This window comes from Delphinus delphis, chromosome 10 (genome assembly GCF_949987515.2).
Source record: "Delphinus delphis chromosome 10, mDelDel1.2, whole genome shotgun sequence".
NCBI classification, from domain to species: domain Eukaryota; kingdom Metazoa; phylum Chordata; class Mammalia; order Artiodactyla; family Delphinidae; genus Delphinus; species Delphinus delphis.
Genome location: NC_082692.2, coordinates 39,936,405 through 39,948,821, shown reverse-complemented (window position 1 = coordinate 39,948,821; position 12,417 = coordinate 39,936,405). Strand labels below are relative to the sequence as shown.

At 44.8% G+C, this 12,417-nt stretch overlaps 1 protein-coding gene across 1 annotated transcript in view; it reads right to left on the bottom strand.

Moving 5' to 3' along the window:
• Nucleotides 1-10,456, bottom strand: part of NUDT3 (nudix hydrolase 3) — a 109,177-nt gene extending 98,721 nt beyond the window's left edge. The window contains exon 1 of the mRNA XM_060021990.1: nt 10,060-10,456. Coding sequence (XP_059877973.1) covers nt 10,060-10,158 — 99 coding nt within the window. The 5' untranslated portion in view covers nt 10,159-10,456. The remainder of the gene's footprint in view (nt 1-10,059) is intronic.
• Between the last annotated feature and the right edge of the window lie 1,961 nt (nt 10,457-12,417).

Below are 12,417 nucleotides of genomic sequence, written 5' to 3'. Positions count from 1 at the left end.
CACATGCCGCAGAGCAGCTAAGCCCATGCGCCACAACTACTGAGCCTGCGCTCTAGAGCCAGTAAGCCACAACTACTGAAGCCTGCACGCCTACAGCCCATGCTCCGCAACAAGAGAAGCCACCGCTATGAGCAGCCTGTGCACTGCAACAAAGAGTGGTCCCCGCTCTCTGCAACTAGAGAAAGCCTGCGTGCAACACGAAGACCCAACACAGCCAAAAAAAAAAATAATAAACAAAAATATAAATTTTAAAAAATAATAAAATAAATAAACGATAAGATGTCCAAAAAAAAAGGAAAAAACCCACTCATGTTTGCTCTGAAATACTTTTGGTGCTTACATTTGAATATAGGTGTATCATTCAGTAACTTGTTTTTACTTCCAATTAAATCAGGAGGTTGCACTGTGATGACCTTTTTCTGTCAAGTCCTCCCATACCCAGCTCTGGGTTGGCACTTTGTGGGGAGTGTTAGGAAGAGAGAGAAAAGAAGTTTAAGGCATGGTCTATGAGAAGGAAAAAAATCCAGTTTTCTTCCTTCTTGAGTAGGGAAGAACCTAGTTCTTCCCTGCTGTGTATTTCTTCCCTGTGAGTCTCCTTTACTACTCACACAGAATGCTTCACTTCTGGGACTTCCTTGGTGGCACAGAGGTTAAGAATCCGCCTGCCAATGCAGGGGACATGGGTTCAAGCCCTGGTCCAGGAAGATCCCACATGCCGTGGAGCAATTAAGCCCATGAGCCACAACTACTGAGCCTGTGCTCTAGAGCCCACGAGCCAGAACTGCTCAGCCCGCGCTCCACAACAAGAGAAGCCACTGCAATGAGAAGCCTGTGCACCACAGTGAAGAGTAGCCCCTGCTCGCGGCAACTAAAGAAAGCCCGCGTGCAGCAACAAAGACCCAACACAGCCAAAAAAAAAAAAAAAAAAAGAATGCTTGACTTCTAAGACTTCTGATTACCAAATACGTGTGGGGTTTTCCACACCAAGCAAGTCTCTGCAACACCAGCTGGGTGTCCTACAATTTAACTCAATTTTGTCACTATCTACCCAGAGGAAGTGTCTACCTGAAGATCCCACAGATTAAGGGCTCAGTCCTACAGGACTGTCCCTCTCCCCCTTCAGACGCCAGTCACAAGCCCAGGTGCTTCTGACCAACCAGCTATAGCTCGAAAGTTCCAATCACCCCCACTCCTTGGGTTCCATTAATTTGCCAGAGCGGCTCACAGAACTCAGGGAACACTTGCTTACATTTACCAGTTTATTAAAGGATACAGATGAACAGCTAGATGAAGAGATACATAGGGTGAGGTCAGGAAGGACCCTGAAGTGCAGGAGCTTCTGTTCCCATGGAGTTTGGGTACACCACCCTCCCAGTGTGGATGTGTTTGCCCACTGGAAGTTCACCGAACCCCACAGAGGCTTCATTACATAGGCATGATCAATCATTAACTCCATTTTCAGCTTATCTCCCTTCTCAAGAGAATGGGGGGTAGGGCTGAAAATTCCAAGCTTCTAATCATGGCTTGGTCTTTCCAGTGACCAGTCCTCATCCAGGAGCCATCCAGGTGCCCACCCAGAGTTGCCTCGTCAGAACAAAAGACACTCCTATCACCCAGGAAATTACAAGAGTTTCAGGAGCCCTGTGTCAGGAACAGAGGTCAAAGACTAATATTAGATTAAGAGACACTCCTAACTGTTCTTGTCACTTAGGAAATTACAAGGGTTTAAGGAGCTCTATGCCAGGAACCGGGGACAGAGATCAATATATATTTTCTGTTATCTCACAGCCTGTCTCAAGAAGAGCTGAAAAGCCACAATTCCATTCAGAATTCTACTTGCTCCCCATTCCACAGTTGGGGACAAAGGCACATGGCTAAAGCGAACAGCACCCTATATTTAGGCTCATACATTACCTTGAGAAGGAAGGTACTATGGCTTAATCAACTCTGAGTAGTCTAAACGATGAGAGTTCAGAAATCAGTAAACCCAGTCTGACTCGGACGACTGCTCAGCTGCTTTTCAGGAGCTTGAAGGCAAGTAGCTTCCCCGTGACAGCACTCTCCTAACACACACAGCCCACTGCCAACACATCCCCAGCCTCGCAAGAACTGAACCCCCCCCCCACACACACACACACCACTCCATTCCCAGCAGTTCCCCACTCTAGAAGAATCCCTGGCACTTAAGGTAACCAAACCCTCAATAAGACTAGGTAAGTGTTGAAAAGTCATACATACTCGAGTGGCCTGGGTTCAAATACATTTCTAAGAAAAACTGGCAAGCCTTTGTTCTATTAAACAAAAAATGTCCTCCAACCTTTTATTAGCAATGCATTGCAGTACTAACTTTTATAAGCTAACTACCTGACTTGTGTGCAACTGCCTACTACACACACACACACACACAACCTCTGAAAGAAGAACTGAGGGTGAGAAACGGTGTGGCTACAGAAGACGGGTGGGAAGATTTACCTTTCACTCCATATCCTTTGTACCTTCTGAATTTTGTAGTGTGTGCATATATATTACCTATTCAAGATAGTCTTTCTGAGTAAACTACCCTGAAAAGAGTGTAAAGAAACTTTAGGGTCTCTACTTCGTGTCCTTTCAGACTTATCTCTTGAAAAGATTACAGTACTTTATTTTATCTCCACCTGGATATTACTTAAATACAGCTTTTTCTCATAAACTCTTTTACCATGCTATTCACTTTACACCTCATATTCAAAGGAAGGAAGGTGGTTTCACGGGATGTTACTGGTTTGTTTGCTGGCTGGCTTTGCAGAACGGGGTAAAGGAGAGCCAGGAAAACTGGAAAGGTGACAAAGGCCCCACAGGATCTGGTTCCCTCCCACCTCTCTAACATCTCCAGCTATACTGGCTGGCTTCCAGTTCTTCCTCCTTCCCAAGCTCATTCTCCACTTGGGGCCTCTGTAATTGCTCTTCCATCTACCTTGCCTTTCAGGGACCACCCTATCAAAATTTGCCAATTCCCCCCCACACACACCAATCTCAGCCACATCCTACACTTACTTTCTGCTCAGCACCCGCCACTGCCTAAAATCATCAAGTTCACTGATATTTTTGCTCATTTACTGTCTCCTGGCATTTATATCAGATGCTTCACAAAAGCAATGACTTCCATTCCACCTTGTTCATCACTGTGTCCCCAGAACAGTGTCAAACCTGGAAGTAGGCACTCAGTAAAAGTCTGTAGAACAAATGAGTAAATGAATGAATGAATATAAGAATAAACACTTTTCCCTATTCAAAGGGTGAGGAAGCAAAGGCTTCAAGAAGGCTTGGAAAAACATTGTGAACACTCGAGCACCCATGTTACTTTAAGGCAGAAATTCTCAAACTGGATTCAAGAAGTTTTCTTGGGTGTTACGAGGATTTTACTCAGAAACTCAGGTGCATATGTTTTATTACTAAATTTTAAGTTTGAACCTTATTTCCAAATTCAATTCTTTATTCTTCTTTTAACCGCATAACATCTTATTATCTTTTTTGCCTATGATGGTTTCTTTGTTCTGTTTCACGTTAACCACCATCAATCAAATGCTTTAGACTCAGCACCCATAAACTTTACATTGTGTTTCTCTTACTCTGACCTACATAAAGAACAAAGCAATAATGACAGGAAAATTTAATGGGCATCCCTATCAACCTTCATCTTCAAATTAATTACGTTAATATTAACTAAACTTTAGAATACCGATTTGACATACATTGTTGACTATGAACCACTACCAACAAGTCATTAAAACAGTATCCACTACTTGATTGTAGTCTGTTGGTGCATTTATTTACTTATTAATAAAGGGTTCCAGGCTATGAGCAAAATGAAAATCCTTTTCCCTCGGGTACTGCACCACTAGGGCTGGGGATCAGCACATTATATCAGTTAGCCAACACAAATCCTGTGAGATGGCACAGACTCTCAAGTTCAGCATCTGAAAGAAATCCTAAATGCCCTATGATGGGATGATCCAATAAGATTCTGAAAGTATTTACAACCAAATACACACATACGTTCGATGCGCTGATACTCAAGATTATCAGACACCCTGTCACTAAGACTGGAAATAAGAAAAGAACTGGGAGACTTCTCTGAAACCTACATACCAACACATTATTGGTAGACACTAGCATTCGGTATATTTTGGTTATTTTCAGTTCCTCCACTAGACTGCAAGCTTCTTCAAAGTAGGGACTATGTGTTCATTCATTCATTCACACAGTCAACAAATAATATTGAGCATCTACTACTGTTCTAACCACTGAGGACACGGAAGTGAATAAAACAGACAAAAGAGACAAAAATTCCTATCCTCAGGGACTAGCTTGCATTCACTTGAAAGGAAACAGACAATATATAGCTGAATGCATAGCATGTCTTGATGGTGACATGTGATGCCAAGAAAAAAAGCATAAGAGATGCACAGTGGACTGGTGTTATCTTATATGTGGTGATCATTAAAGACCTGTCTGATAAGATGAAAATTAAACAAAGACCTAAAGTGAAGGAGCGAGCCATGCAGATAATATGGGGGAGAAACAGCACAGAAGCCAGTGGGCTGGAAGAGAGGGATGAGTAAGAGGGAGAGTGGTGAGAGATGAGGTCAGAGCTATGGCAGGGGACCAGACCATCCAGAGTGCTGAAGATCATGGTTAAGACTTTGGATTTACTGAGACAGAACACCACTGGAGCAGAGGAGTGACATGACCTGACTTCTGTGTCAGAAGAATCACTCCACCAGCTGTAGTAGTGAAGACTAGAGGGGTAAGGGCAGAAGCAGGGAGACAAGTTAGGAAGATAAAGCAATAATCCAGGAAAGAGGCAATAATGGGTTAGGCTAAAATAGTACAGTGGAGGGACTTCCCTGGCAGTCCAGTGGTTAGGACGCCACGCTTCCACTGCAGGCGGCACGAGTTCCATCGCTGGTTGGGGAACTAAGACCCCGGAAGCTGTGCAGCCAAAAAAGAAAAAAAAGTGTGCTGAAGGAATGAATAAACAAATGCATTCTTGAACAAGAGCCCTTCCTTTTTGTACTATTTTATGAAAAAGAATATAGACTGCTTCACACCCAGTATATACATAACACTCTGTTTATTGAGAAATGAGAATCACCCAAAAGCAAAAGATTGGGGCAAGGAGTGGAAAAGAAGAATGAAGACTGCAGTACAATTTCAGACCAGAATTCACATCTTGGGAAGTAGGTAGAAAAGGAGGTAATGGGAAAAACATCTGACTAACCCATATTTATTAGGCAGACACAAGGGAAAGGGCGTGTGTGTGTGTGCACGCGTGTGCACGCACGCACACAAAGCCCAGAAAAGATTTAAAGAAATGAGGATCAGAAGTGTCCAGTCAGATGACTGGATCCATGCACACATGGTGATCCTAGAACAATGTAATACTGTACACGACCAAGATATGCTGAAAAATGACTCCCCAACCAGCCTGGGATCCACTAGAAGCCCTTCGTCATGGTTTTCGCCCCTGGGATTGCCACCTGAGCCTTACTCCCCACTCTAGAGCCCGGGGGAAGGTATACTCAGCAGAGACGTCCTTCCACCTGCTCCTCTGGGCATTTTTACTGACACTCAGGCCACCAGAGACTCCACTCACTGAGGATCTTCGATGTCAATCATCTTCTCATCCAACCTAGTGAGCTTAAGGATCTGAGAAAATGAGAACCAGGAGCCCCATGCCAAGAGATGCAGGGCTCCTGATGGAAAAGCTCAACAAGCAAAACTAAGACCTTTAAGGACACTTGTCCTCTCCTTTTAGAAACAGTTGTAATGCACAGGGAAATCTAACTGAGATGATCCTATCAGTACTCACTTTTCTCCCTCAGTAAACACAGACCCCTTAGGAGCAACTTCAACTTTCCCAGGCACTGTGATGCCATCCAATGTACAGTCAGTACCACCAGACTTTCTAAGAGTACTGCACATTGCTAGATACTCCAACTGTCAAAAATGCCTGTGTTACCTCCCCTACCCCCAGTCCAGGGAGGGCACACAGAGTACAAGCAATCCCACCCCTAGTATCTCTCACTTTCTGTAAGCACGGAGGCTCCAAAGGAAAGGAATGGAGGAAGAGGGAAAATTTCACTGGAAGTGCTTTAGGAAGGCCCAAGGTGAATAACATGACAAAGATGAATGTCGTATCACCCAACTTAGTTTCTATGAAGAAAAAAAAAAACCTGGGACTTCCCTCGTGGTACAGTGGTTAAGACTCCGCGCTCCCAATGCAAGGGACCCAGGTTCAATCCCTGGTCCAGGAACTGCATCCCACATGCATGCCACGACTAAGAATTCACATGCCACAACTAAGGAGCCCACGTGCCGCAACTAAGACCCAACGCAACCAAATAAATAAATAAATATTTTTTAAAAAAGAAAAACCTGAAAACATTCATGAAGTTATCTATGTGCAGAGTCCTTCTAGACTTTTAAGACTCCTTCCCTCTCCATCTTTTTCAGTATACTAATCCATATTAATTGAGCAGCAATTTTTTTAGTGACTTGAAATTATTCCAAAACATTTGAAATACTTTTCACAAAACCATTCCAAAGCATTTGAAACACTTCTCACAAAACCATTCTTTTTGAACTCAAATTTCACCAGCTGACGTCATATTTAATTACACTGCATAACTACAATAACAAGTACAACGAACATAAACAGATATAGGGATAACTATAACTGAGTCTTTGTAAGCACATGATTGGCTGGCAGGCCACATGCTCCGGGGCCTGTCAGGCCCAGCAGCTTACAGAGTAAAAGCAAGTGTTCAGGGCACCAAGTGGTTAAAACAGAGGCTGGGCAAGAGACTGTCCACAGTACATCAGGTTCAAAGCACTGTAAGAAATGTTAGTTGGACTTCCCTGGTGGCGTAGTGGTTAAGAACCCACCTGCCAATGCAGGGGACACGGGTTCGAGCCCTGGCCCGGGAAGATCCCACATGCTGCGGAGCAACTAAGCCCGTGCACCACAACTACTGAGCCTGCGCTCTAGAGCCCGCGAGCCACAACTACTGAAGCGTGCGCGCCTAGAGCCCGTGCTCCGCAACAAGAGAAGCCACCGCAATGAGAAGCCCATGTACCACAACGAAGAGTAGCCCCCACTCGCCACAACTAGAGAAAGCCCGTGCAACAAAGACCCAACACAGCCATAAATAAATAAATAAACTTATTTAACAACAAAAAAAAGAAATGTTATCAGGATTGCCCCAACCTAAAGATATTAATTTATCAAAATGTGTCACCATAATTAGTAAAACATCTAAGGAGGGGGATTTTCCTGCAGTTGATGCTTGCTTATCAACAGGAAAAGCAGCCAGAGGTTTGAAGGAAAGGGAACTCATTTTCATCATGTTGTTTAGTCTGTCCCACTAGCCTCTAAGCTCCCTCACTGTCTGTCTCCTTTTAACTGTATCACAGAACCTGACACTTGGTGAGTGCTCAATAAACTTGCTCAGTAAACTTGCTGGATATGTTCACACACCCTAACCTGGATCAGTATTATAGCTGCTATCACTGCTGGCCTATAAATAAAATTTTCTGGGGCTGGAAAAATGGAATGTTAGAAGGTTTGACTCATGGTCTGTTATCTGCTAATACTTTCCATCTCTTTTTCTTTACATTGTAAGTACGTTTCCTGACATTGGTTAACTAAATTTATAAATCAGGGTCCTATTCATACTTACATTATTGTTGTATTAATGCTAATAGTATTCTGTAACCTATTCTATCTTGATTAAAGCCATTAGTGCTCATTAAAAAATAAAATTGGGTTGAATGTCCTATTGAGTTTCAATTTCACATTCCCACAATGTGTGGCAGCTAATACTTCCAGTTTCTAGCACTACTATTGAGAACATAAAAGTTCTCCGGGAACTAACAAATTACTTCCCTTCCAACACAATTATATAATCTGAGAGTTGAATGGCACCCTAGAGATTATTTTGTGGTCCAAAATCCCTCCCAATTAAGGGTTCCAATCGATAACTACTCAACTTTTGGGGGCAGGGAGGGATGTAAATCTTTAAATCCCACATTACAGAATGCTGCACCTATACAGCATTCTGTATAGGAACACACAAAAGAGCCTATACAGTAGGCTCTTAATACATATTTGCTTAACTGAACAAATCTAAAATAGGTTCCATTTCATTATTTTCTTATTCTTCCTAGGCTTTAGCTGTAACATCTACTGAATTTGAATGAAAGATCTGCATCAATCTTCTGCTCATTAACCAATGTTCAAAAAGAAATTCAGCAAACTCCATGATCAGTCAAGTGTTTTAACAATGATGCTGCTTGTACCAGTACATAAAACTTTAACAGAAAATGGAAAATCAAGTCTTCATTACTTTGCTTATGATCTATAAAGGGTTTCCAACTTACCCAAAATACTCATGTGTTCTCAATTTCTAGTATGATTTTTTAACAAAGTCTTGCATCATTCATACAAGTAAATTATACACCCTTCTACTTATAATTGGGGTGCTCACAGATTTAACCATAGTGTTATAGTAAGACATGCTATTATGCTAATTAGTTTTCCCTCTAGTTAACAGCCTGTCATCTCATCTGATTTCCCATAATATGATATGACAATGAAGAGAACAAAGCCTCTGGAGCAGTAAACATCGCCAATAATTCTACTTAACTCAAGCATATATTCCAAAACAAGTACATAATTTACAGCAAGGCCCTGCTTAACAGGCTATTACAATGCATCTGTTTTGAGGACTTTTACAATATATTCTAGGACACAAGTATACATTTCCAAATGCAGTTTCCTACTGTTTTGCTGAAAGGGAACACACAAAATCTCTCAACAGCACAATTACAGTGCTTTTAAGTTTTTTTTTTTCAGGCAATAAATTCCCACTTCCTCCTAAATATCTTTGGACAGCAACTTCTGGCAACCCATCTGTGTCTTTCATCACAACTTCTTTTCATAACTAACGGGTCAAGTTCTTTTCTCCCCATTTCAACACGATGTACTGTACTTGCAGCCCTGCCACGATAGCCCACTGCTGAATGCCGGAATACAGCATATTGAATTTCACTGTCCTTTATTGTTTCCAGTTTAACTGCCATTTTACCAGCATACACACGAGAGAAACGCGTTCCCACAGGCATCTTATGAATTTCCGAAGCAGCTATTCTGTGAGGATTTACAAAACATTTGCCTTCTCTGAATTCCCTTTATCACCACAGAAACGGCTGTGAGGAGCTGAGATTTTTTTAAGTACCCTATGCAAAAAGAAACTGATTTTAAGCATTTCTCTTCTGCAAGCAAATTTAATCCTAAAGGCCTTCCTATAGGGCAGTGGAGGAATGTCAGGGCAAAGATCTTAAATACCGCTTTTGGCCTTCCCAATTAAAATGAAAAATTTTCAACACACAAAGATTATCTAATCAAATGTCCTTTCTTCTCAGGCTACACCCTAAGGGCTGCCCAGAGCAGTGTAAAATAAACAACTGGCTTTGGCTTTTGCACAACGCCCTAAATCCTAAGACACCCCCACTCCGGCTCACAGACGCACATAATCCCTCGGCAAACCCCCAACCTGCCAATGAAGTGGACTCTTTCTCTGTCACAAAGGGCCGGCCCGCGCCTCGTGCACGGAGGCCTCTACACACATGTGCTGGTCTGACAAGTGCGGAGCTGCCCTTTCTGGATCCAAAGCTGCAGGCCTGGACCGAAAGCCACACGCTCTTCCCACCCACTGCCTTCTACCCGCCGCCACTCTCCCCAATGACAGGCGGCCCGCTCCGAAGTGCCCCAGCCGCCCGCCCGCCCGGCCCGTGCCGCATGGCCACGATCAGACACACTTCCCCTCCGCCCACCGTCCTCTTTCCTTCTTCCTCTTCCTCGCCTCAGGAAATTCCGTCGGAACTTCATTGGGGCCGAGAGGAGCGGCCCAACCCGGGGCCCGGGCAAACCCTCTCCAGCGGCCGCGCCCCCCGCGCCTCGGCCCGGGGCGGCCACCGACCCCGGGGACCCCAGGCCCGCCCGGCCCGGCGCCTCACCTCCTCCTCACTCTCGCTACGGAAACATAGGCACGCGGCCCGCTTCTTGTAGCCGTCGCCGTCATAGGTGCGGGTCTGGTTCGACTTGAGCTTCATCATCCTCCGGGCCCGGTGGGGGTGAGGTGCGGGTCGCTGGAGTCGAGGGTGGGGAGTCCGCTCCAGACGGCCGCGCGCGCGCGCGCCCCCGGCTCGGCCAAGGGAAGCAGGGAAGGGGTGCCGCTTCTCAGCTACACGGCTCCGCCGCTGGCCCGCCGCGGCCGCCTCATTTCCCCCAGCCCAGGCCCCGCGCCGTCGCCGCTGTCACGGCTGCCGTCGCCGTTGCCGCCACGGCCGCCGCCCCCTCTGCCGCCGCCACCCCGGACGACGACTGCGTCGCCATCTTGGGCGCGCTACGTCAGGGGCGTAAAGCCGCGCCGGCCTGCCGGACGGCCGCGCGCTCGCAGCGCAGGCCGCGTTCGGGAATCGCGCCCTCCCATTCCGCGCAGCGTAAACGAGCGTATGGAATGAGGGGGCCGCGCGATTGGAGGTGGCTTTTACGCCAATAGCGTAGAGGTGGGGACGGTGAGGCGCGCTTGAAGACAGCCGGGGGAAAAGGGATGCGGGTACAGGGCCGCCCAGCTCCGCTGAGGAGGGGGAAGCGAGGATTTGCCCAGGGTCACGGCGCCCGGGCCTTGGCTTTGCCCATCCATTTGGGAGCGGGTGAGGGGGAAGGTCTAGAGGTAAAGGTGGGATGCAGTTAAACGCAACGGAGAGCGCAACCTGAGATGCCTGGATTAAGCACTGCAGGGAAACGGGGCGGGGGTGTGTGTGTGTGTGCATTGACATCCAGAAGCTCTGGACGTCTTATGGGCTGGGGCATGTAGTACATTGAAAGAACAGATGTTTATCCTGCATTCCTTTATTGGTGCAAAAAAGCAAATGCTTCCTCTTTAGGTATACAGGAGGGCCAGAAAAGAGTGAGAGAGTATGTGTGTGTACACACAATGCAAATCATAAGGCATCATCATTTTGGGCAGTAAAGGAGGAGGATATATTGTGGTGTCAAACATTCTCCAGGGAAGGATATACAGCCAGATGCCCTCCAGCAAGGAAAAGGGAGTATGACTTGTGAAAGTTCTCAGCAGCCCAGACCAAACCTAGTACCATGCCGATGTCCTGGACATGCTGAAAATCAAGTGCAGGATTTGTCTGTGAATTGCTTATTATCCTTTTTTGAATTTGCTTATATTTAGCATAGTCAGAAAAGATCAGGATTTGAAACCAAACAAACCTAGGTTGGAATCTCATTTACATAATTTATTTACCCCTGTAAAATAGAGATAATAAACTCACTTTGCACCTGGCACATAGTACTCACTCGATACATTGTAACTAAAGGCATACCTCAATTTATTGTGCTTTGCTTTGTTTTTTACAAATTGAAGGTCTGTGGCAACCCTGCACTGAGCAACTTTTATCCAATTGCAATTTTTCCAACAGTATTTGCTCACTTCTTGTCTCTGTGTCACATTTTGGTAATTCTTGAAATATTTCAAACTTTTTCATTATCCTATGAGCAGTGATCTTTGAAGTTACTACCACAACTTGCTGAAGGCTCAGAAGATGGTTAGCATTTTTTAGTAATGAAGTATTTTAAAATTGATATATACATTTTTTTTAGACATAATGCTATCGCACACTTAATAGATTACAGTATAGTATAAACACATGCCATAGGAAACCAAAAATTCCTGTGACCTGCTTTATTGCAATATTTGCTTTATTGCATGGTCTGGAACTGAACCAGCAATATCTTCAAGGTATGCCTGTAATGTTATTGACATTTCACTAAGCCCTTGACACATAAGATATGGAATTTCAGTTAGTTTTAGTCAATCTTCATGCGACAGAATTCCAAAAATCTTGGTCATTTTGCTTGTCTTTCTAGCCTTCTCTGCCATATGTCTCTAATTTTAAAAAAAGAAAGATAAAGCCCAAAGTTCTGATTGTAGAAATACTGTAACATGCCCACTGTCAAAAATTTGAAAAAAACATAGTATTTTTATTTTATTTTATTTATTTTTGGCTGCACTGGGTTTCTGTTACTGCGCGTGGGCTTTCTCTCGTTGAGGCAAGCAGGAGCTACTCTTCGTTGCAGTGTGCAGGCTTCTCATTGTGGTGGCTTCTCTTGTTGCAGAGCACGGGGTCTAGGCGGGCAGGCTTCAGTAGTTGTGGCTCACGGGATCTAGAGCGCAGGCTCAGTAGTTGTGGCGCACAGGCTTAGTTGCTCCGTGGCATGTGGGATCTTCCCAGATCAGGGATCAAACCCATGTCCCCTGAATTGGCAGGCAGATTCTTAATCACTGCACCACCAGGGAA